The sequence below is a fragment of the Salmo trutta genome, chromosome 7 (assembly GCF_901001165.1).
Source record: "Salmo trutta chromosome 7, fSalTru1.1, whole genome shotgun sequence".
Lineage (NCBI taxonomy): Eukaryota > Metazoa > Chordata > Actinopteri > Salmoniformes > Salmonidae > Salmo > Salmo trutta.
The window spans coordinates 22,074,515-22,100,964 of NC_042963.1; the positions used below are offsets into that span (position 1 = coordinate 22,074,515).

At 42.9% G+C, this 26,450-nt stretch overlaps 1 protein-coding gene across 1 annotated transcript in view; it reads left to right on the forward strand.

The window, feature by feature from the left end:
- The window catches only part of ambra1b (autophagy/beclin-1 regulator 1b), a 48,091-nt gene that overhangs the window by 957 nt on the left and 20,684 nt on the right, over positions 1 to 26,450 (forward strand). Inside the window, exons 2-14 of the mRNA XM_029758379.1 lie at positions 1,953 to 2,199; positions 2,588 to 2,646; positions 2,766 to 2,949; positions 3,312 to 3,484; positions 11,294 to 11,360; positions 11,513 to 13,176; positions 15,232 to 15,318; positions 16,835 to 17,020; positions 22,393 to 22,574; positions 22,924 to 23,034; positions 23,289 to 23,477; positions 23,886 to 24,040; positions 24,590 to 24,729. Coding sequence (XP_029614239.1) covers positions 2,065 to 2,199; positions 2,588 to 2,646; positions 2,766 to 2,949; positions 3,312 to 3,484; positions 11,294 to 11,360; positions 11,513 to 13,176; positions 15,232 to 15,318; positions 16,835 to 17,020; positions 22,393 to 22,574; positions 22,924 to 23,034; positions 23,289 to 23,477; positions 23,886 to 24,040; positions 24,590 to 24,729 — 3,332 coding nt within the window. The 5' untranslated portion in view covers positions 1,953 to 2,064. The remainder of the gene's footprint in view (positions 1 to 1,952; positions 2,200 to 2,587; positions 2,647 to 2,765; positions 2,950 to 3,311; positions 3,485 to 11,293; positions 11,361 to 11,512; positions 13,177 to 15,231; positions 15,319 to 16,834; positions 17,021 to 22,392; positions 22,575 to 22,923; positions 23,035 to 23,288; positions 23,478 to 23,885; positions 24,041 to 24,589; positions 24,730 to 26,450) is intronic.

Consider the following 26,450-nt stretch of genomic DNA (forward strand, 5'->3'; position numbering starts at 1 on the left):
CAGTTTGCCAAAATCCTATTTCTTATTTGAAGTTATCGTAGCTAGGTAACAGTACATGGTACTCTCAAGCTGTTTGTCAGCCACCTAGTATTACTTGTTTTTATTTATTTCAGCAGTCTATGAATATAGGCATGCACTGAGTGTACAAAACATGAGGAACACCTTTGCCCTCAGAACAGCCGCAATTCGTTGTAGAGTCCATGCCCCAATGTGTCGAAAGCGTTCCACAGGGATGTTGACTCCAATGCTTCCCACGGTTGTGTCAAGTTGGCTGGATGTCCTTTGGGTGGTGGACCATTCTTGCTACACACGGGAAACTGTTGAGCATGAAAAATCCAGCAGCGTTGCAGTTCTTGACACACAAATCGATATGCCTGGCAGATACTACCATACCCCGTTCAAAGGCATCTAAATATTTTGTCTTGTCTATTTACCCTCTGAATGGTACACATACACAATCCTTTAACCTGTCTCCTCTCCTTCATCTACACTGATTAAAGTGGATTTAACAGGTGACATCAATAAGGGATCATGGTGTTCACCTGGTCAGTCTGTCATGGAAAGAGCAGGTGTTCCTAATGCTTTGTGCACTCAGTGTTAACCTAATCAACATATCCCAAACTTGTTCTTGGGGACCCCAAGGGGTGCACGTTTGTTTTTTGCCCTAGCACTACACAGCTAATTCAATAAATAGTTCTCTGCATATGACATGGTTGTTATCACTTGGCATTCTTAGAATAACAGCATTGGAGCTGCAATAACATAGTTGCATAATAATATGCTTGTGATGTTGTGTATTTGGGTACTTTTTGACCACATACAGGCTTTTCAGAGTCTATTTGTGACTCTGCACCACAGACTTGCATTCAGTTTCTTCTTAGATTGTAATGTAGAGCTAAGACAAGCCACAGGGATAGCTTATGAAACACCATTCATTGGCGTTCTGGAAAGCGACTTGATGAAAATTGCATACCGCAGTGATGATCCGTGTTTGGATCCGGTTTGGACGTCTGTCTTACTTAGAATTGCAATTAGGCCCATCCGTCATGGTTTAAAATAATGTGGCACTGCCTGCCAAGGATTGTGTGCTCCTAATATGACTCTTGTTGGTCATCTTTGTTTACTGGAAAATCTTCCGCTCTAGTGTTGTAGAAATTTTCCCCTCGTTTAAAATGCCTTTAGGCTTGTTAAGAGGGTGCAAAGCAGTGCTGTTTTGCATTGCCTGTGGCGTTTTGTCAATTTGTGACACAAATATGACAACATTTTAAGAGTGCAACATTTTGGCAGCCTTCCAGATGTGAGATCTTGACTTTGGCTGCACATGTAGGCTGGCCAAAGAGCTGCAAGCTTGGATGTTCTTATTTAAGGACACAGGATATTTTAGTACCGATCCCCTGAATATACTTAACAAAAATATAAACACAACATGCAACAACTTCAAAGATTATATTGAGTTTTAGTTTGTATAAGGAAATCGGTCAATTTAAATATGTTCATTAGGCCCTAATCTATGTATTTCTCGACTAGGCAAGGGTGCAGCCATGGGTGGGCCTGGGAGAGCAGGCCAGGCCCACCCACTGGGGAGCCAGGCCCAGCCAATCAGAATCAGTTTTCCCCATAAAAGGGCTTTATTACAAACAAAAATCAGTTGTCAGTTGTCCGGGTGGCTGGTTTCAGACGATCCCGCAGGTGAAGAAGCTGGCTGTGCAGGTCCTGCATTTTATATTTTTGTCCAGTGTAGTTCTATAGCACTCACTGCTAGTGCTGCTTCTAGCTGTCAGTTTATGTAATGTCTAGGCCAACACAGCACACCCTCATGATCTCAATGTAGTCTGTCAAACAAATTGTACACTCTTCAACTACTTCCATGTGCAAAAACTATGCCAACCACAACTAAACTACTATCTTCTGTTCTTGGCCCTCTCTTCCAATTTTCTCTTTCTCCTCCCCAGCCTAGACTCTGCATGGCGAGCGAGTGGTGGCAGCAGAAGTGACTGTCCCTAGAGCAGCCAGAGAGGCCAGTGGTAGAGTGGAGGTGTGGCCCCGTACGGGAGGAGAACCACCATGGCCCCTCGTCATCAGAGGAACTCTGTGCGGATCCTGTCCAGCCGGGAGCGCGGCTCACAGGCCTTTGGCTCCAAGCGCCTCCTGCAACAGCTGGTGGAGGAGAAGGTCCGCTGGATGAAATGGCAGAGTCAGGTAAAAACGAAAGAAGCACACTATCCCAGTCAAAGGATTAGTCAAAACTGCTTTGGTTTCAACAGATATGGAATAGTAGTAGGCTATCAATCTCTCACTACTTTCACTACCCACCTGCTGCAGTAGGCATTTTGATCTGGGACAATATACCATTGCCTTTAACTCGTCACCATGGAAACAATGCCCTGTGCTTATCTTTATCATCTATAGTCTATTTTGGGAGTTGTTCTTCAAAATCCCTAATAATATGCAGTTGATGGATCACAATTTCATAAGTAAAAAAAACTGTCTGTTTGAATATATGTAATTATACTATGATTTGTGCATTTAATAATGTGTGCGCTACCTCCATGTAAGGCATTAAGCAATGTTTGTTGCCCTTACACAGAAAGTGGAGCTGCCAGACAGCCCTCGATCGACGTTCCTGTTGGCCTTCAGCCCAGACCGGTAAGGAACTCAACTGACCCGGCCGCACGAATGGATTCATGAGAGCATTGAGGCAGGGCTTCCTTAAGCGGCATAGCAGCTGTAACATTTACTCTACCCCCTTATCTCCAATTTGATAGGACCCTCATGGCTTCCACTCATGTCAATCACAACATCTACATCACAGAGGTGAAGACTGGAAAGTGCTTGCATTCGCTGGTAGGCCACCGCCGTACGCCCTGGTGCGTGACCTTTCACCCTACCATCCCAGGTCTGGTGGCCTCCGGGTGCCTTGACGGAGAGGTCCGCATCTGGGACCTGCATGTAAGTAGTGCCTTCTCTTAAACACAGACTGACCCCTATTAAAATAAAATAGGACACAAGTTTCAGGTCTCCGCTTGCCAAGTTGCATAGGTATATTCTTTTACTATGTTAGATTGTAAGACTTGCATACACAGCACAGTCTTCGCCAGAAGTAAATGTTGAGGTGTCCCCCAGGGCACTGTCCAACTCCAGGCATCATAAGGAAACTTGTCTATCTTCAGTGTGTTGCTATTGGTAGTCTAGTTGATAAACCCCTTTGACAGGAATCCGCATCCCATAAAGATCATGCAAGCGCTTGTATCCACTGTTGCTGTATCCTACTTGTTTCTTTCTGTATTAAATCCCCTTGTTTGTTTCTGCAGGGTGGCAGTGAGAGCTGGTTCACGGAGAGCAACGTGGCCATTGCCTCGCTAGCCTTCCACCCCACTGCCCAGCTCCTCCTCATCGCCACCAATAACGAGCTCCACTTCTGGGACTGGAGCCGGCCCGAGCCCTTCGCCGTGGTCAAAACTGGCAGCGAGACTGAAAGAGTCAGGTGAGAGACCATAGAGATTGATTGCTGGTTGGATATATACGACATACTTTCGCTCTCTCTCTGGTTTTCCGTTAGCCCGTAATAGCTGGCTTTTGCATGATTTTAAAAAGGAATAAAAAGCCAATAAATAAAATTGGCGCCGGCCAATTGTCCTGGAGAATAACAAAAGCCCATTGCAATATAATGCTTTTTTGCCTATTAATTGATAGAAATACCAGTTAGTTGATGTAAATGCATTTGATCGGTCATGCTTTTCGGTTCTATAGGTTTATTTGCATAATTAAATTGGTGCTTGTGTGTTTTCGTTTGGTCGTTTATGATTCTTATTTATCACAGGCGTACAGAATACAGAGAAAGAGCCTAGTTTGAGTGAAAATCTGTCAGACAGCGAGAGAGCTGCTGATACTGCTCCTGTTGCTGCTGGAGTGAAACATGCTTTTTTAAGCCCAATCATTGCGCACAATTCTAAATGCAATCACATGTTAAAAACAGTTTTGATGGCCGCAATTTATTTCTCAACTGGTAATTGAATTGTGTTTGCCATTCAAGTGCATAGGCATTAGGCAACGGCTTCAGCGCGTCACACTTTGCAATGTGAACTGGAGGCAGTACGCATTTTGAAAATATATACTTAATTGTGTGAAACCTGAATGTTTTACTTCATTTTGTGAGGCATGTCTTACCTTGCTTCAAAGTAGCCTATAGCCAAAATCCATTTCTATAAACGTTGAGGCAATTATTTTATAAAGACTTCCATATGTCATTGAAACAAGTAGCCTATTTCTCTCATGTTCCTTCCATGTTCTATTGGATTTCAACTTTCTTTCATCGTCAAGTTGCCAAAGGCACAATCCTAGTCAGGTTAGTAACCCATGCTAGTTGTTGCATCTTTAGATCTTCCATAGATGAAAATATAGACATTTTTAAAGGTCACGTGAAACCTCTTGCATGTGCAGTGCGCTTTTGACAACAGCGTTTTCCAGCAAATTCCACAATGGAACAAACATTTGTGCATAGCCAACTGCCGTATGCGCATTGCTGCGCTTATAATGTGAAGAAAATAGTTTATCAACATTTTTAAGCTAAACCTTCTGATCTGCTGCGTCAGCCTCATTGCTTCTTTTTTTTTCATATACTGGTTGTATGAATTTGAGTTCTATCATCCCACAAGCTGACTAATAGAATAGGTAAACGTTTCTACTATTGGGGATACTAGATTGACATAGGGTAGTGGTTTTGCTGTTTATTAATCTCTTGTTGGCTGAGAAAGTAAACGTGGAAAGTTATTGTAACATCTTCAAACTGCGCATCAGAATTTGGTAAGATGTTGCATGTGCTCTTAAGATGAATTACCATCATCTATATGTTTGCTGACATTCTGAGTACCGTGGGTGGACGCCCTAATCGGGTTACTCACCCAATGCATATGGGTCCAGTAAATGAACATGCTGCAAGTCAAATGTCTGGCGCCACATTTTCCTAACGGAAACGCTGATACAGTTGAAGTCGGAAGTTTACATACACCTTAGCCAAATACATTTAAACTCAGTATTTCACAATTCCTGACATTTTAATCCTAGTAAAAATTCCCTGTTTTGGGAATGTGAAATGTCAGAATAATTTATTTCAGCTTTTATTTCTTTCATCACATTCCCAGTGGGTCAGAAGTTTACATAGACTCAATTAGTATTTGGTAGCATTGCCTTTTAAATTGTTTATCTTGAGTCAAATGTTTCGGGTAGCCTTCCACAAGCTTCCCACAATAAGTTGGGTGAATTTTGGCCCATTCCTCCTGACAGAGCTGGTGTAACTGAGTCAGGTTTGTAGCTCTCCTTGCTCGCACACGCTTTTTCAGTTCTGCCCACACATTTTCTATAGAATTGAGGCCAGGGCTTTGTGATGGCCACTCCAATACCTTGACTTTGTTGTCCTTAAGCCATTTTGCCACAACTTTGGAAGTATGCTTGGGGTCATTGTCCATTTGGAAGACCCATTTGCGACCAAGCTTTAACTTCCTGACTGATGTCTTGAGATGTTGCTTCAATATATTCACATAATTTTCCTGCCTCAAGATGCCATATATTTTGTGAAGTGCACCAGTCCCTCCTGCAGCAAAGCACCCCCATAACATGATGCTGCCACCCCTGTGCTTTACAGTTGGGATGGTGTTCTTTGGCTTGCAAGCCACCCCCTTTTTCCTCCAAACATAACAATGGTCATTATGGCCAAACAGTTATATTTTTGTTGCAGCAGATCAGAGGACATTTCTCCAAAAAGTACAATCTTTGTCCCCATGTGCAGTTGCAAACCGTAGTCTGGCTTTTTTAATGGCGGTTTTGGAGCAGTGGCTTCTTCCTTGCTGAGCGGCCTTTCAGGTTATGTCGATATAGGACTCGTTTTACTGTAGATATAGATACTGTTGTACCTGTTTCCTCCAGCATCTTCACAAGGTCCTTTGCTGTTGTTCTGAGATTGATTTGCACTTTTCACACCAAAGTACGTTTATCTCTAGGAGACAGAACATGTCTCCTTCCTGAGCGCTATGACAGCTGCGTGGTCCCATGGTGATTATACTTGCGTACTACTTTTTGTACAGATGAACGTGGTACCTTCAGGCATTTGGGAATTGCTCCCAAGGATGAACCAGATTTGTGGAGGTCTACAATTTTTTTTGTGCAGTCTTGGCTTATTTCTTTTCATTTTCCCATGATGTCAAGCAAAGAGCCACTGAGTTTGAAGGTAGGCCTTGAAATACATCCACAGGTACACTTCCAATTGACTCAAATGATGTCAATTAGCCTATCAGAAGCTTCTAAAGCCATGACATCATTTTCGGGAATTTTCCAGTCAACTTAGTGTTTGTACACTTCTGACCCACTGGAATTGTGATACAGTGAAATAATCTGTCTGTAAACAATTGTTGGAACAATTACTTGTGTCATGCGTAAAGTAGATGTCCTAACCGACTTGCTCAAACTATAGTTTGTTAACAAGAATGTTGTGGAGTGGTTGAAAAACGAGATTCAATGACTCCAACCTAAGTTTATGTAAACTTCCGACTTCAACTGTATATACATAGTGCTTTCGGAAAGTATTCAAACTAGAGGTCGACCGATTAATCGGAATGGCCGATTTAATTAGGGCTGATTTCAAGTTTTCATAACAATCGGTATTTTTGGCCACCGATTTGCCAATTTTTTTTATTTTTTAATTTTTTAAAAACCTTTATTTAACTAGGCAAGTCAGTTAAAGAACACATTCTTATTTTCAATGACGGCCTAGGAACGGTGGGTTAACTGCCTTGTTCAGGGGCAGAACGACAGATTTTTACCTTGTCAGCTAGGGGATGCAACCTTACGTTAACTAGCCCAACGCTCTAACCACCTGCTTTACGTTGCCAAGGTAAGTTGCTAGCTAGCATTAAACTTATCTTATAAAAAAACAATCAATCAATCATAGACACTAGTTAACTACACATGGTTGATGATATTACTAGTTTATCTAGCCTGTCCTGCTTTGCATATAATCGATGTGGTGCGCATTCGCGAAAAAGGACTGTCTTTGCTCCGACGTGTACCTAACCATAAACATCAATGTCTTTCTTAAAATCAATACACAAGTCTATATTTTTAAACCTGCATATTTAGTTATATTGCCTGCTAACATTAATTTCTTTTAACTAGGGAAAATGTGTCACTTCTCTTGCAAACAGAGTCAGGGTATATGCAGCAGTTTGAGCCGCCTGGCTTGTTGCGAACTGTGAAGACTATTTCTTCCTAACAAAGACAGCCGACTTCGCCAAACGGGGATGATTTAACAAAAGCGCATTTGCGAAAAAAAGCACAATCGTTGCACGACTGTACCTAACCATAAACATCAATGCCTTTCTTAAAATCAATACACAGAAGTAGATATTTTTAAAGCTGCATATTTAGCTAAAAGAAATCCAGGTTAGCAGGCAATATTAACCAGGTGAAATTGTGTCAGTTCTCTTGCGTTCGTTGCACGCAGAATCAGGGTATACAGAATCTGGCTCGTTGCGAACTAATTTGCCAGAATTTTACGGAACTATGAAATAACATTGTAGGTTGTGCGATGTAACAGGAATATTTAGACTTATGGATGCCACCCGTTAGATAAAATACTGAACGGTTCCGTATGTCACTGAAAGAATGTTTTCGAGATGATAGTTTCTAGATTTGACCATATTAATGACCTAAGGTTTATTATATTATAGTTAAGTCTATGATTTGATAGAGCAGTCTGACTGAGCGGTGGTAGGCAGCAGCAGGCTCGTAATAGTCAAAGGTATATGGTTTAGAGAGAAATAGTCGACGCGTCATAATTCCTGTAATAACTTGCGGCTGAACTTGAAAGGGGTTCCTTTGTTATTTTACTGTTCATGTCTTCCATAGATAATGTCTTGATCTACTTCAAATAAGGTCTATGTTTTGTGCTTAAACCGCCTCTGCGTTTTGATACCCGTGTAAATCTCACTAGGTAACGTTTCTCAACATATTTTCATAAATCCACTCTACAAAAAAATGTATCTTCGCTTATATTGATCAGAGTTATATCCTATGGATATCTACACAGTTATAAAATTGGCAAGGTGGTGTAAGCCTAAACCAAACACAGACCTTATTTTAAGTTAATCAAAAAATATCCTATAGAATAAATGAAGGAGCCGTTTCAGATTTTGCTAGAAGGTGTCATGGGAATTATGACTCGCACTTTGGTAGTCAATTCTTACCATGCCCATTATTAAAATAGGATTTCCTGCATATAGAAATGACAGTTTTTGTTTTCAGCATTCATCACAGGTAACTCAAACTCTATTTTTACTATTCAAACAGTTGAGAGTATTTGTCTCCTAAGCAGACTCTTCAGTATCGTTGTCACTTCAGAGCTGTGTGTGTGTGTGTGTTAGTAAAAAAATCATCATAATAATAATCGGCCGATTAATTAGTATTGGCTTTTTTGGTCCTCCAATTATCGGTATCGGCGTTGAAAAATCATAATCGGTCTACCTCTAATTCAAACCCATATTTTGTTACATTACAGCCTTATTCTAAAATTGATTGAAAAAAAAATTTTCCTCATCAATCTACACACGATACCCTATAATGACAAAGTGAAAGTGTTTTTTAGACATGTTTGCAAATGTATATTTTTAAAAAAAAAACAACAGCATACCTTTAATTACATAAGCATTCAGACCCTTTTCTACGAGACTCAATTATATTCCGGTGTATCCTGTTTCCATTGATCATCCTTGATGTTTCTACAACTTGATTGGAGTACACCTATGATAAATTCAATTGATTGGACATGATTTGGAAAGGTATACATCTGTTTATATAAGGTCCCATGGTTGACAGTGCATGTCAGCGCAAAAACCAAGCCATTAGGTCGAAGGAATTGTCCGTAGAGCACCGAGGCAGGATTGTGTCGAGGAACATTGAAGGTCCCCAAGAACATAGTGCCCTCCATCATTCTTCAATGGAACAAGTTTGGAACCACCAAGACTCTTCCTAGAGCTGGCCGCCTTTCCAAACTGGGCAAGAACCTGATGGTCACTCTGACAGAGCTTCAGAGTTCCTCTGTGGAGAACCTTCCTGAAGGACAACCATCTCTACAGCACTCCACCAATCAGGCCTTTATGGTAGAATGGCCAGACAGAAGCCAGTCCTCAGTAAAAGGCACATGACAGCCTGCCTGGAGTTTGCCAAAAGGTACCTAAAGGACTCTCAGACCATGAGAAACAAGATTCTCTGGTCTGATGAAACCAAGATTGAACTCTTTGGCCTGAATGCCAAGTGTCACGTCTGGAGGAAACCTTGCACCATCCCTATGGTGAAGCATGGTGGTGGCTGCATCATGATGTGGGGATTTTTCAGCGGCAGGGCCTGCAGACTAGTCAAGATCGAGGGAAAGATGAACGGAGCAAAGTACAGAGATACTTGATGAAAACCTTCTCCAGAGCGCTCAGGATCTCAGACTGTGACCTTCCAACAGGACAACGACTCTAAGCACGCAGCCAAGACAATGCAGGAGTGGCTTCGGGACAAGTCTCAATGTCCTTGATTGGCCCAGCCAGAGCCTGGACTTGATCCCGATCTAACATCTCTGGAGACCTGAAAATAGCTGTGCAGCAACGCTTTCCATCCAATCTCATTGAGCTTGAGAGGATCTGCAGAGAAGAATGGGAGAAACTCCCCAAATACTGGTGTGCCAAGCTTGTAGCGTCATACCTAAAAAAAACTCCAGACTGTAATCGCTGTCAAAGGTGCTTCAACGATGTAGTGAGTGAAAGGTCTGAATGCTTACATAAATGTAATTTTTTTTGCTTTTGTTATTGTGTGTAGATTGACAGGAACATTTTTTTTTTTTTAAACATTTTAGAGTACGGCTGTAACAACGTACAAAAAGTCAAGGAGTCGGAATACTTTCTGAATGAAATGTATATAAAGTGCCTTCAGATAGTATTCATACCCCTTGACTTATTCCACATTTTGTTACAGCCTGATTTCAAAATGTATCTTTTTTTTGTACCCATGTGCACACAATACCCCATAATGACAGTGAAAACATGGTTTTTAGAAATGTGTGCACATTTATTGAAAAATGAAATGCAGATCAAATTTTACATACGTATTCTCACCCCTTAGTCAATACATTTTTAGAATCACCTTTGGCAGAGATTACAGCTGTGAGGTTTTTCTGGGTAAGTGTATAAGAGCTTTGCACACCTGGATTATACAATATTTGCACATTTGTCTGTTAAGTTGGTTGTTGGTCATTGCAAGACTTGCCATAGATTTTCAACCCAATTGAAGTCAAAACTGTAACTAGGCCACTCAGGAACTTTGTTTTAACGTAACCATTGGCCTCATGGTGAAATCCCTGAGAGGTTTCCTTTGTCTCCGGCAACTGAGTTAGGAAGGACACCTGTATCTTTGTAGTGACTGGGTGTATTGATACACCATCCAAAGTGTAGTTAATAACTTCACCATGCTCAAAGGGATATTCAATGTATTTTTACCCATTTACCAATAAGTGCCCTTCTTTGAGAGGCATTGGAAAACCTACCTGGTTTTTGGTTGAATCTGTGCTTGAAATTCGCTGCTCAATTGAGGCTAAGTCTACACTTAAATGCGACGTCTGCTATCAGAATACGAAGATCGCATTGAAAAGACGGGTCTAGATGCACAAAAGTTGAATGGAATAATCCAAAATGCTCAACTATGAACTGTCTCAACTCACTAAGCTTCTAAATCACACATGCCTAGTACTAGGTTAATTCACTGATCCTTTGATTGGATGGATATGTTAGTTCATACTGCTAAACTTTGATTGGTTTGAGGTCCTCTGGAAGTTGTCATAATTACCATGTAGGTCTATGGAAGGGGGTGAGGAGCACAAGCCTCCTAGATTTTGTATTGAAGTCAATGTAGCCAGAGGAGAATGGAAAAAATGTCTGTCCTCCGGCTAGACCATGGTGCTACCCTAGAGAGTGCTGTTGAGACTACTTCATTGCAACACTTTTTTTTTTTTAAATCAGGTATTTGGTGACGTGAATATATTTAGTTTACCTAAACTCTAACTTTTATTTATATATACTTTCACTGAGTAGGATATCCTCCCTTCCTCCTATAATTTTGATTTCAGGAAAACCATTTTTTAAACAATTTGTTTCATTTTCACATGGAACAATTCCACAGTAGCGCAAATGTTGTATCATTATGATATTGCTTTGATTAGAATATATTTTGAGTTGAAGGAAACCTCTGCTGTTTTCTCTTTTAGGCTGGTGAGATTTGATCCTTTGGGGCACAATCTTCTGACTGCTACTGTGAACCCCTCTAACCAGCAGGTGAATTCTTTTCTCCTATCACAACAAAATTGCACTATACCTTATACAGTTTTCTGTCTAGAAATTAAATCTTCTCAAAGCCTTTTAAACATGACTGTACGTTAAAACATTGAACACGTCTACCCTCATATCTAACGTGTTATGTCCTGTAGAATGATGATGACTCGGAGGTCCCCATGGATAGCGTGGAGATGCCCCACTTCCGCCAGCGCTCCTTCCTGCCCTCCCAGCCTGTACGCCGCACGCCCATCCTCCACAACTTCCTGCACATCCTTTCGTCGCGCTCCTCGGGGGCGCAGGCCGGGGGGGATTCGTCCCGCACTGGCGGGGAGAGCAGCGGCGAGCCCCCCAGCATGCCTTTGGGCCAGTACCCAGCCTCGCAGGACCGTGGACTGCCCTTCCCGGGCTGCACCCAGCACCTGGGCATGGTGTGCCTATGCAGCCGCTGCACAGCCAACCGCAGCCCCTCTCTGGGCGAGGGGCCCTCCTCCAGGCCTGTGGTCCTCCCTGAGCACCCTCAGCCGGCCCCCCACGCCTCCACCTTTTCCTCAGCCCGTACGGAGCCCCGACAGCCTTCAGAGCCCAGTGGGGCCCAACAGCGGCCCTCTGCCTTCACTACAGTCTACTACAGCGCCGGCAGCTCCCTGCACCGTGCTGTGCCTACCGCCCACGTGGCCAGCCCGCCCCTGAGCCAGCAGCCTCCGCTGTCACCCACCAGCCACCAACCTCCCTCCCGCCCACTGCCCGGACCCGATTGGACACGCAGCCTGCTGAACATGAGAGGCTCAGACAGCAGGACTGGAGGGAGTGAAGGTGGGGTGAGCGGGGGAGGTGGTGTCGGGGGTGGGATGCTGCCCCCCCGAACCAGCTCGTCCTCCGTCAGCCTGCTGTCAGTGCTCCGGCAGCAGGACGGCTCCTCCCAGTCCCCTGTCTACACTTCTGCCACAGAGGGACGGGGTTTCCCCACGCAGTCGAGCTCTGAACCGGGCTCTGGCCCCGTGGCCAATCAGCGAGGTGGTGGAGGGGCGGGTACCAGCAGCGGGCACCACCCTTTCTGGGACGGCACGCGCAGCAACCCGACCTCATTCCGCAACGTGCTCCAGTGCAACCTGAGCCGCTACTTCATGGAGTTTGACCGCATGCAGGACCTGGAGTCGCCGCTGGGGGGCGTCGGGGGAGGGGAGGGAAGCCAGGAACAGACGCAGGAGCTGCTCAACAACAACATGGACCCGGAGAGACCCAGGCCTTCCTCCTCCCACTATCAGCCCCAGCCGCCCCCACCAACCCCAGCCGAGAACAACCCCCCTCCCTCCAATGCGGCTCACTCCTCTCGTGGCCAACTGAACCGCTGCCGGGCCTGCCACAACCTGCTCACATTCAACCATGACTCCCAACGCTGGGAGCGCACCAGCCCAGCCTCGTCCACCTCCGCTGTCTCCACCCAGGAGGGCTCCAGCTCTCCCTGGCAGCAGCCTACCAGCCCTGCCTATGAAGAGACCCATGTGTCACCACAGAGGCGGGAGCCCCAACCCCAACTACCAGAGAGGGAGAGGAGGGTAACCCAGCCCCCGGAGCCCAGCGAGCGGCAGCCCTCCCCAGGCCCTCATGGTGCGGCCATGCCCTTCCCCACCATTGCGTCGTCCACTGCCCAGCCCGGTGAGCAGACGGTGGGCCTGGTGTACAACCAGGAGACGGGCCAGTGGGAGCGTGTCTACCGCCAGGCCGCCTCCAGCCGCTCCACCGTTGCCGACGCACCGCCAGAGGCCTTAAGCCAGGAAATGCCTGTGGATAACCCAGACGAGGACTCTCTGCGGAGGTAGAGTTATGAGAAAGTCCTTGGTAGTCTCTACTTTGGTGTTTTTTGCTCGTACCAATATGTTTTGAAATGAACGTTTCTTATTGAACGAGCTTGGATCGTACCTCGCTGTTTTCTTCAGTTTTATCTACTGAACACAACTCTGCTCACTTTAGCTAGTGATCCTCTCTGACATAAGAACTTTACAGCACGTAACTACTGGTCTGCTTTTCTCAGTATTTCCTACTCTTTCCAAGGTTTTTCTTTATTTTTACTGTTTTCTACATTGTAGAATAATAAGTGAAAACTATTAAATAACACACATATGGAATCATGTAGTTACCAAAAAAGTGTTAAACAAATCAAAATGTATTTGAGATTCTTCAAAGTAGCCACCCTTTGCCTTGACAGCGTTGAATACTTCTCTCAGCCAGCTTCATGAGGTAGTCACCTGGAATGCATTTCAATGAACAGGTGTGCTTTGTTAATTCTTTCATTAATGCATTTGAAGATGGCCCTATTTGGTTAAAGACCAAGTCCATATTATGGCAAGAAAAGCTCAAATAAGCAAAGAAAAACGACAGTCTATCATTACTTGAAGACATGAAGATCAGTCAATACAGAACATTTGTGTGGGGGTGCTTTATTTCCTTCTTAATGCATTTGAGCCAGTCAGTTGTGTTATGACAAGGTAGGGGTGGTATAAAATACCAAGTCCATATTATAGCAAGAATGACTCAAATACATTTAAGACATGGTCAGTCATTCCGGAACATTTCAATAACTTTGAAAGCATCTTCAAGTGCAGTCGCAAAAACCATCAAGCGCTATGATGAAACTGGCTCTCATGGGGACCGCCACAGGAAAGGAAGACCCAGGGTTACCTCTGCTGCAGAGGATAAGTTCATTAGTGTTAACTCAGAAATTGCAGCCCAAATAAATGCTTAACATCAACTGTTGAGGAGACTGCGTGAATCAGGCCTTCATGCTCAAATTGCTGCAAAAGAAACCACTACTAAAGGACACCAATGAGAAGAGACTTGCTTAGGCCAAGAAACACGAGCAATGGACATTGGACCGGTGGAAATCTGTCCTTTGGTCTGTCGAGTCCAAATTTGAGATTTTGGGTTCCAACCGCTGTGCCTTTGTGAGACGCAGAGTAGGAAAACAGATGATCTCTACATGTGTGGTTCCCACTGTGAGGCATGGGTGAGGAGGTGTGATGGTGTGGGGGTGCTTTGCTGGTGACACTGTCTTTGATTTATTTAGAGTTCAAGGCACACTTAACCAGCAAGGCTGCCACAGCATTCTGCAGCGATACGCCATCCCATCTGGTTTGCGTTTAGTTGGACTATCATTTGTATTTCAACAGGACAATGGCCCAAAACACACCTCCAGGCTGTGTAAGAGCTATTTGACCAAGAAGGATAGTGATGTAGTGCTGTATCAGATGACCTGGCCTCCACAATCACCTGACCTCAACCCAATTGAGGTGGTTTGGGATGAGTTGGACCGCAGAGTGAAGGAAAATCAGCCATCAAGTGCTCAGCGTGTGTGAATTCCTTCAAGACTGTTGGAAAAGCGTTCCTCATGAAGCTGGTTGAGAGAATACCAATAGTGTGCAAAGCTGTCATCAAGGCAAAGGGTGGCTGCTTTGAAGAATCTCATAAAATATATATTTTGAACACTTTTTTTGGTTACTTCATTATTCCATATGTGTTATTTTGATGTCTTCACTATTTTACAATGTAGAAAATAGTAAAAATAAAGAAACCCTTGAATGTCCTAACTTTTGACTGGTACTGTATGTTGTCCAAATAGTTGTGTGTGTGTGTGTATATATATATATATATATATGTATGTATGTATGTGTGTATGTGTGTGTGTGTGTGTGTGTGTGTATATATATATATATATATATATATATATATATATATATATATATATATATATATATATATATATATATATATATATATATATATATATATATATATATATATATATATAACAAATGGACTCCCTTTTGTAGAGGAGATTAAACGCTGATCAATTGTTTGGTGTGTTTGTTCACAGGAGGCTGTTGGAGTCCTCCCTCCTCTCTCTCTCCCGCTACGACATGGGAGGATCCAGAGACCACCCCATCTACCCAGACCCTGCCAGGTACCAGCCCCCAAACCATTCTCACCTCTAATGAACTTGTACTGTGTTTGACAGGATAAAACCCCTCCAGGTGCACCGTTTTGTTAGAGGTTCTGTCGAAACAAAGTTGACAGTTTAAAGTAAGGTGGAGAAAATCCCAGCAATTTTCCCAAAAGTTCACAGGTTTAACAAAAAATACTAGTTAGAGGATTTCTTAAACTTACGAATTTTGAGAATGTTAGTGTAATTTTACCAACCTACACTGAAAAATATATAAACGGAACAAGTAGTGTTGGTTTCATGAGGTGAAATAAAAGATCCCAGAAATCTTCCATACACACACAGCTTATTTCTCTTAAATCTTGTTTTTATCCCTGTTAGTGAGCATTTCTCCTTTGCTAAAATAATACATCCACTTGACAGGTGTGGCATAGCAAGAATCTGATTTAAACCGCATGATCATTACACAGGTGCACCTTGTGCTAGGGACAATAAAAGGCCAGGGCAGTTTTGTCACACAATGCCACAGATGTCGCAAGTTTTGAGGGAGCGTGTAATTGGCACGCTAACTGCAGGAATGTCTACCAGAGCTGTTGCCAGAGAATTGAATGTTCATTTCTCTACCATAAGCTGCCTCCAATGTTGTTTTAAAGAATAAGCAGGATGTCCAACCGGCCTCACAACAGCATACACACGTGTATGGTGTCGTATGGGTCAGCGGTTTGCTGATGACAACGTTGTAAACAGTGCTCCGTGGTAGTGTTATATGGTATGGGCAGGTATAAGCTATGGACAACTGACACAATTACTTTTTATCGATGGGAATTTGAATGCACAGAGATACCTTGACAAGCTCCTGAGGCCCATTGCCGTGCCATTCATTCGCCTCTATCACCACAATTCCTGGAAGATGAAAATGTCCCAGTTCTTCTATGGCCTGCATACTCAGACATGTCACACTCTGAGCATATTTGGGATGCTCTGGATCGACGTGTACGACAGCGTGTTCCAGTTCCCACCAATATCCAGCAACTTCGCACAGCTTGGTAGAGCATGGTGTTTGCAACGCCAACATGGTGTGTGCAATGCCAGGGTTGTGGGTTCAATTCCCACGGGGGGCCAGTACAAAAAAATAAATTTAAAATACATTTTAAAAAATGCATGAAATTAAATGTATGCATTCACTACTGTAAGTCGCTCTGGATAAGAGCGTCCGCTAAATTACTAAAATGTGAATGTAAGCTTCTGAGTGGGACAACACTCCACAGGCCACAATCAACAGCCTGATCAACTCTATGCGAAGGCGATGTCGTGCTGCATGAGGCAAATGATGGTCACACCAGATATTGGCTGGTTTGCATATCCATGTCCCTACTTAAAAAAAATAAAAAAACATTTAAATTGACTGATTTCCATATATGAATTGTAAGTCAGTAAAATCTTTAAAATTGTTGCATTTTATTCAGTATAGTATGAACCCTAGAGCTGTAAACCCCCCACCATTGAACTCTTCTCTCTGCCGTTGTTTCTCCTGCAGGTTGTCCCCGGCTGCCTACTATGCGCAGAGAATGATCCAGTACCTGTCGAGGCGGGACAGTATCCGCCAGCGCTCGCTGCGCTATCAGCAGAACCGCCTGAGGACCCTCTCCTCCTCGTCGGACAGCCCGGCCGGCAACCCCTCAGCCGCAATGGAGAACAGCGACGTGGACTTTGAAGAGCTAGAGTGAGTTGGTGCAACCCATCCTGGCCTCTTAACCTCTCTTGGGGAGGTGGGACCCACACCCACGGTTCACACTATTCAACAGCCAGTGAAAAATCAGAGCGCCAAATTCAAAACCACAAAATGTCATAATTCAAAGTTCTCAAACATACGACTATTTTACACCATTTTAAAGATACACGTCTCCTTAATGTAACCACATTGTCTGATTTCAAAAAGGCTTTACGGCGAAAGCATAAAGTTAGATTATGTTAGGACAGAGCATAAACAAGAAAAACAACACAGCCATTTTCCTAGCAAGGACAGGCGTCACAAAAACCAGAAAACCAGCTAAAATTATGCACTAACCTTTGACGATCTTCATCAGATGACACTCCTAGGACATCATGTTACACAATACATGAATTTTTTGTTTGATCAAGTTCATATTTATATCCAAAAACAGCATTTTACATTGCCGCGTGATGTTCAGAAAATATTTTGCCTCCAATACTGCCGGTGAATCAGCACAACAATTTACAAAAATACTCATGATAAACGTTGATAAAATATTAAACTGTTATTCAAAGAATTATAGATGAACATCTCCTTTATGCAACCGCTGTGACAGATTTCAAAAAAGCTTCACGGGGAAAGCACACTTTGCAATAATCTGAGTACTGCGCTCAGAAAAAGACATCAAGCAATACAGATACCCGCCATTTTGGAGTCATCTAAAATCATAAATAGCATTAGAAATATTCACTTACCTTTGATCTTCATCAGAAGAATGTTGTTTTGTTCGATAAAGTCCATAATTTATGTCAAAATAGCTCCTTGTTGTTTGCGCGTTCAGTAAGCTACTAGTGTAGGCAGCGCGGCCAAAATGTCACGACGAACAGTCAAAAAAAGTTATGTTTACGTTCGTTCAAACATGTCAAACGTTGTACAGCATCAATCTTCAGGGCCTTTTTAACTTAGAACTTCAATAATATTCCAACCGGACGATTCCAGTGTCTTGAAAAACGTTTTGGAACACAGCTACCCCCACGTGAGTGCGCGCCAATGAACTCATGTGCTTTCCTGAGTCAACAACTTCCAACTTCCTCTGTTCGCTCTCTGTTCACCATAGACACCTCAAACAACTTTCTAAAGACTGTTGACATCTAGTGAAAGCCTTAGGAAGTGCAAAATGTACCCTAAGTCACTGTGTGTTCAATAGGCAATGACTTGAAAGGACTACAAGCACCAGATTTCCCACTTCCTGGTTAGATTTTTCTCAGGTTTTTGCCTGCCATATGAGTTCTGTTATACTCACAGACATAATTCAAACAGTTTTAGAAACTTCAGTGTTTTCTATCCAAATCTACTAATAATATGCATGTTCTAGTTCCTGGGCCCGAGTAGTAGGCCGTTTTAATCTGGGTACGTTTTTCGTCCGGCCGTGAAAATACTGCCCCCTACCCAAGAGAGGTTAATGGGATATTAGTTACTCTTAAAAACCTCTTAACCTCTACGGGATGGGTGTCCCTAAACCGGGACGGTTGTTGCTAACGTGCGCTAATGTGACTAGAATGACGTACACAACAGCCAACTTTCCGGGACATAGCCCTGTCTTATATGGGCAGAAAGCTAAAATACTTGTTAATTTAACTGCAGTGTCCAAATAACAGTCGCTATTACAGTGGAAAAAAAATACCATGCTATTGTTTGAGGAGCGCACAAATCTTTTTTTTTGCACGCAACTGGTTTGATACATTCACCTCTGAAGGTAAATAATGTACTTGCATTGAGTAATCTTGCTCTGATTTGTCATCCTGAGGGTCCCAGAGGTCAAATATATTTTTATGTTCAAATGTAGGAACTTGGGTCTACAGTTTGACCGCACTGCTGTCTCTGGCTCGACACCCACCCCGCCCGGCCATCTAGATGTGTGAAAGTTAGTGTATAAGCTAATGATCCATCATGTATGACATTCCCTGGGAGTGTGTTAACTTTCATTTTTTATAACCATAGCATTTTTGTATGTTCTCTATAGTTATGTACTTGAAAATGTATCAATTGACCAAGTCGGCACATTTCAGCAAACTCCTGGCAGACTTGATACAAAATAATGTAACAGTAATATAATTCTTCACTGGATCAGTCTGAATCTTTGCACACACTGCTGCCATCTGGTGGCCAACATCACAATTAACCTAGACTCCTATCTGAAAGTATGGCTGTCTCTTGCATTTGTTTTGTTATTATCTTTTACCAGATCTAATTTGTTATACTCTCGTACATTAATTTCACATTTCCACAAACTTGAAAGTGTTTCCTTTCAAAATGGTATCAATAACATGCATATCCTTGCTTCAGGTCCTGAACTACAGGCAGTTAGATTTGGGTTTGTCATTTTAGGCAAAAATTTAAAAAAAGGATACGATCCTTAAATCAGTTTGTCTGATTTTTGTTTTGAGACCTCAAGGTTTTCTGTTGAGATAAGTGGAGGAGGGAATAAGGAGATGTCCCATGCCATCTTTTTAGATAACATTTAGCACGGTAAAAAAAAAAATGGTGGATCTACACAACCAATGGTGTGTGTGATGTGGACTTACACTATATATACACTACCGTTCAAAAGTTTGGGGTCACCTACAAATGTCCTTGTTTTTGAAAGAAAAGCAAAAAAAATTGTTGTTTTTAAAATTACATCAAATTAATCAGAAATACAGTGTAGACATTGTTAATGTTGTAAATGACTATTGTAGCTGGAAACGGCTGATTTAAAAAAAAAAAAATATATATATATATATATATATATATATAAATTATTTATTATTTAAATTATTTATATATATATATATATATATATATATATATATATATATATATATAAATATATATATATATATATATATAAATATATATAAATAAATAATTTAATGGAATATCTACATAGGCGTACAGAGGCCCATTATCAGCAATCATCGCTCCTGTGTTCCAATGGCACGTTGTGTTAGCTAATCCAAGTTTATAATTTTAAAAGGATAATTGATCATTAGAAAACCCTTTTGCAATTATGTTAGCACAGCTGAAAACTGTTGTCCTGATTTTAAAGAAGCAATAAAACTGGCCTTCTTTAGACTAGTTGAGTATCTGGAGCATCAGCATTTGGGGGTTCGATTACAAGCTCAAAATGGCCACAAACAAAGACCTTTCTTCTGAAACTCATCAGTCTATTCTTGTTCTGAGAAATGAAGGCTATTCCATGTGAGAAATTGCCAAGAAACTGAAGATCTCGTACAACGCTGTGTACTACTCCCTTCACAGAACAGCGCATACTGGCGCTAACCAGAATAGAAAGAGTGGGAGGCCCTGGTGCACAACTGAGCAAGAGGACAAATACATTAGTGTCTAGTTTGAGAAGCTGACGCCTCACAAGTCCTCAACTGGCAGCTTCATTAAGTAGAACCCACAAAATACCAGTCTCAACGTCAACGGTGAAGAGGCGACTCCGGGATGCTGGCCTTCTAGGCAGAGTTGCAAAGAAAAAGCCATATCTCAGACTGGCCAATAAAAATATAAGATTCAGATGGGGAAAAAGAACACACACGCTGGACAGAGGAACTCTGTATTTGTTATTCAAAATAAAAGCCCAATGAATACTCGCCTTTGTGTCATGATTTAACTCCCACCGCTTCATTAAATAATTTTTAATTGACTCGGCAGCAATACTTTGCCCCGACAAGAAAGAGCTCTTTGAAAATGTTTCCCTGTCAAGATGAACAGTGGTGTGGCGTGTTGAGGACATCACAGAGAATATGGAACAACAGTTGAAAGACAAGGTAAAGGATTTCTCCTTGGCCCTGGATGAGAGCAGTGATGCGAGTGACACGGCACAGTTGATATTCTTAACCCCAGACTTTGAAATTACAGAGGAGCTTGCTTCAGTGCAGTTAATGAAGAGCACAACCACAGGGGAATATTTATTGGAGGAGGTTAATAAGTGTGTGGTACAGTTTTGAAGTTGTCCAGTGTCACCACTGATGGGTGCCCAAACTTGACAGGAAAAAATGTTGGCCTTTTGAAAAGGATAAAAGATCAAGTAGCTGAGCTGAAACCAGATCAGATAATTATTTTTCTGCGTTGGATTATTCATCAGGAGGTACTCTAAATGTGTTCTGAAAATGAGCCTTGTTGTGGAGACAGTCACAAAAGTGGTAAACTTCATAAGAGCAAAATCTTTAAACCACAGGCAGTTTGTCTCACTGTCTGATGAGACCGTCGGTCATGCAGGTTTCCCCTTCCACACAAACGTGAGATGGCTGAGTTTGGGGAATGTGCTTAAAAGGGTGTGGGACCTGAAGTCGGAGATTGCGGAGTTTTTGTAAATGAAAGGAAAATGTGGATTTCCCTCAACTGCAAGATAAAGATGGTTGGCTGATTTTTGCCTTCACCGTGGACATCATTGGCCCCCATGAATGAACTGAGTTCCAAACTAGAAGGGAAGGGCCTTTTTGCGTCAGATGTACGTCATTGGCAAAGCCTTCAAATTACTCCTCCTGACCCGCCAAGTAGAAGCCAACAATCTCACCCACCTCCCGACACTACTAGTCTGTTCCCTATCAGATATCCAGGGGGAGAATTATACATCGCTGCTGTGTGCTGTGAACAGTGAGTTTTCTCATCGTTTTGAGGATTTCAAAGTGTTGGAAAATGACATGCTGTTGGTTTCCTCTCCTTTCACTTTCAATGTGGATAACACTCCCACTGACATGCAACTTGAGCTTATCGATCTTCAGTCTGATGCAGTGATTGGAGAACTGTTTTGAATAGTTCTCCGATGTCACTGACAAGGTTCTATGCATCTCTATGATCAAAACTCGCCAAAGATTAGGAGTCATGCTCAGATGTTTGTACTGTTTGGGTCAACCTATGTATGTAACAAACATTTTCACTGATGAAATATAACAAGTCTAGGCACAGATAATCTCTTACTGAATCTCACCTCTCAGCAATCCTGCGCATAGCGACTTCAGAAACTATACCTGACTTCACTGCTCTAGTCAATGCCCATCAGAGACTTCGCTCCTCACACTGATGGAGAAGTTTAAATGTAATGTTGAGCTCTCTCGTGTTTTTGTGCATACCCGTTAACAAGAGTTCTTTCCGTGGCGCTGAATGTTTAATAATGATTTACAGTAGATGTATCTGTCAACAGTCATATACATTATGTATAATCCTGTAATGTGATTCTGGCCCACAATGGCAAAACTATATTCTGTGGCCCTCCATGGAAAATAATTGCCCAGGCCTGGAGTACAGTCATCCTATTTTGAACATTCAGCTTCACCACACATTTCACCCAACAGTCTTTTTCTCCCAATAACTGCTGTGTGTGTGTTTAACAGTGACAACGGAGACAGGACGAGGCACCGAACACCACGCAACGCTAGGATGTCTGCGCCTTCACTGGGGCGATTTGTTCCTCGGCGGTTTCTTTTGCCTGAGTACCTGCCCTACGCTGGGATCTTCCATGAGAGGGGACAGCCTGGCCTGGCCACCCACTCCTCTGTCAACAGGGTCCTAGCAGGTACTAACCAAGTTTGTCTCACTTGAGTACACTCCGCTTAGTGTGGTTAAATTGTCCTGTATGAATGTGATCACTGTAAAAGGAGTGCGCTGCAATGCCCTTTTCACGCTACTGCTCCAAGCTGAGCTGTATTTCGCTGGCCTGATTACCCATTCATTTTTGTTGGTGGAACCAAGGTGTAAAATGGAATATCCATGCCAGTACAGTTCAAGTGGGCAACAACTAACTATTTGATTGCTCTCATACATCTCAATGTTATCCATTTTATTGTGTTACCTGCAATAGTAGTAGACACTACTCATCTTTCACATTCAATAGCCTATCCACTGACCAAATGCCTTTCTCTCAGGTGCCTCAATCGGGGACGGCCAGTCGGCGGTGGCCAGCAACATAGCCAACACCACCTACCGGCTGCAGTGGTGGGACTTCACCAAGTTCGATCTACCTGAGATCAGCAACGGTATGTAAAACCTTCCGAACATTGCAAAGCCGACACAATTCCCTATTCTATCTGACAGACAATCTTATCATTTCTACACAATACATTTCTGTCTGAAAGTTCTGTCACGTTAGATCCTCCTAAACCGGTCCCAGCTCGGCTATTGTTTGAACAGCCATGTTTGCCTCTCTGATTGCGTTTACTTCAGAGGTCTACTGTATTATTGACATTGTGTGTGTTTGCCTGTTTGTGTATGTCTATTGCCACCCCTCCAGCCTCTGTGAATGTGCTGGTGCCAAACTGTAAGATCTACAACGATGCCAGCTGTGACATCTCGGCAGACGGGCAGCTCCTGGCAGTGTTTATACCCAGCAGCCAGCGAGGCTTCCCTGACGAGGGCATTCTGGCTGTGTACTCCCTGGCCCCTCACAACCTGGGGGAGGTGCTCTACACCAAAAGATTTGGTAAGGCTTGTCACGTAGTAGAGGACGTCTTGCCGTCAGGGACTTGACCTCCAGGATACAGCTATAGCAGTGTTTCCCAAACCTCTCCTTTTAGTGCCCCAGGCCAATCCACTTATTTCAGGTATTCCAGTGATGGCAGACTTGATTCAATTGGTCAACCTAATCATCTCATTCGTTGAATAAGGTGTGCTAGTTCTGGAATACATCAAATGAGTATAACTGTAGGAGGTATTCGAGGAGAGGTTTGGGAAATGCTGAACTAGAGAATCTTAAACATTGAATCTAGTAAAACTGGTGCACTAAACAGAATATTATAGATGGTGAACCTTAACTACAGTACAATAATATCCTAGGAGAGTCTTGCCTAACCTTGTCAGTCTTTAACATTTGTCTTCCATCTTCCCACAGGTCCCAATGCCATCTCGGTGAGCCTGTCTCCCATGGGCTGTTACGTGATGGTGGGCTTGGCCTCCCGCAGGATCCTGCTGCATCCCTCCACTGACCACATGGTGGCGCAAGTGTTCCGGCTGCAGCAGCCCCACGGGGGAGAGACCTCCATCAGGGTGAGACAGACAGACAGAAAGACACCCCCCCACCCCCCCAATGCAGGGGAAAAAAACAGCTCGCTGGTTACATGTTAACGTATGTTCGTGAAGGTCAACAGTGAGGGAGAAGTGCCACAGATTGATACTACCGGGGTGGTGTTCATTATGGCAAGCTTTGGAAAATTATTAAATGAGTCCAGGTAAACCCTCCCCATTTGTCTATTTGATGTCTAATGAATACAACCCAGGTTTGTAGAGGGACTTGGAGCACGACTAGCCCACATGGCTTTTACCCATACCCAAAGGGTTCACTTTATTGTGCATTTGTTTAGTTTGAAGTTTTAATGTCACAAGTACAGTGAAATGTCTTTCTTTCCAACTCAAAACCCAACAATGCAATAACAATGTAATTCTGGTATTAAAAAAAACCATAAGAAATATGAACACTAAGTAAGTAAGGATACTATATACAGGGTCCTTTCCAATACCATATTTACAATGTGCAGGGACACTGGAGTGATGTTGACGTTTATGATTGTTTGTCTGGGTTCTCCAATTGTTCCCTAGATGGTGTTCAACGTGGTCTACCCCATGGCTCCGGACCAGCGGCGGCATGTCAGCATCAATTCAGCCAGATGGCTTCCAGACCCGGGGATGGGCCTGGCCTACGGGACCAACAAAGGAGACCTGGTCATCTGCAGGCCCGTGTGAGTAGTGCTCCTGTCTGACCATTTTGTAAATCTTATACCTGATAAGACGGCCCTATCGGGATGGTGCGTTGGTGACTTGTTTGTTTTGTAGTCATCAATATACACTTTGTGTTCAAAGGTGTGTTCCTGGTATCTTGAGTTCAGTGTATTCCATACCACCACCTCCAACACTGGCGGTGAATTGGATTTGATTGGTCTCTGATTCGATTATTCTAATAGCCAGTGTAAACAGGAAGCCTCTGGATTGGAGCGGGTCAATTATTGGTCTGTAATGAGGTCATTGTCTGTGATCACATGAAGGAATCCCTCAGTGGGGATCAAAATAAAATGTTATTGGTCACATGCGTCGAGTACAACAGTTGTAGACTTTACATTGAAATGCTTACTTAAGAGCCCATTCCCAACAGTGCAGAGTTAAAAAGTAAGACAAATATTTGTTTATAAACTGGGAAACAATAAAACGAGGCTATACACAAGGAGTTCCAGTACCGAGTCAATGTGTAGGGGTACGAGATAATACTGTATGTACACTACCAGTCAAAAGTTTGGACACCTACTCATTTCAGGGGTTTTCTTTATTAGTAACCAAAAAAGTGTTAAACAAATCAAAATATATTTTATATTTCAGATACTTCAAAGTAGCCACCCTTTGCCTTGACTGCTTTGCACACTCTTAGTATTCTCTCAACCAGCTTCATGAGGTAGTTACCTGGAATTGATTTCAATTAACAGTTATGCTTTGTTTAAAAGTGAATTTGTGGAATTTATTTCCTTCTTAATGCATTTGAGCCAGTCGGTTGTGTTATGACAAGGTAGGGGTGGTATACAGAAGATAGCCCTATTTGATAAAATACCAAGTCCATATTATGGCAAGAACAGCTCAAATACTTTTAAGACATGAAGGTCAGTCAACCCGGAACATTTCAAGAACTTTGAAAGCATCTTCAAGTACAGTCACAAAAACCATCGAACGCTATGATGAAACTGGCTCTCATGAGGACCGCCACAGGAAAGGAAGACGCAGAGTTACCTCTGCTGCAGAGGATAAGTTCATTAGATTTACCAGCCTCAGAAATTGCAGCCCAAATAAATGCTCCACAGAGTTCATGTAACAGACACATCTCAACATCAACTGTTCAGAGGAGACTGTGAATCAGGCCTTCATGGTCGAATTGCTGCAAAGACACCACTACTAAAAGACACCAAGAAACACGAGCAATGGACATTAGACCGGTGGAATCTGTCCTTTGGTCTGATGAGTCCAAATTTGAGATTTTTGGTTCCAACCGCCGTGTCTTCGTGAGACGCAGAGTAGGTGAACGGATGAGCTCCGCATGTGTGGTTCCCACCGTGAAGAATGGAGGTGTGGGTGTGCTTTGCTGGTGACACTGTCTGTGATTTTTGGGGGGGGGATTTAAAAAAAAATTCAAGGCACACTTAACCAGCATGGCTACCACAGCATTCTGCAGCGATATGCCATCCCATCTGGTTGACGCTTAGCCCCACCTATCATTTGTTTTTCAACAGGACAATGACCCATCCCACCCTTCAGGCTGTGTAAGGGCTATTTGACCACGAAGGAGAGTGATGGAGTGCTGCATCAGATGACCTGGCCTTGACAATCCCCTGACTGTAACCCAATTGAGATGGTTTTTGGATGAGTTGGACCGCAGAGTGAAGGGCTTAGCAGCCAACAAGCGCTCAGCATATGTGGGAAC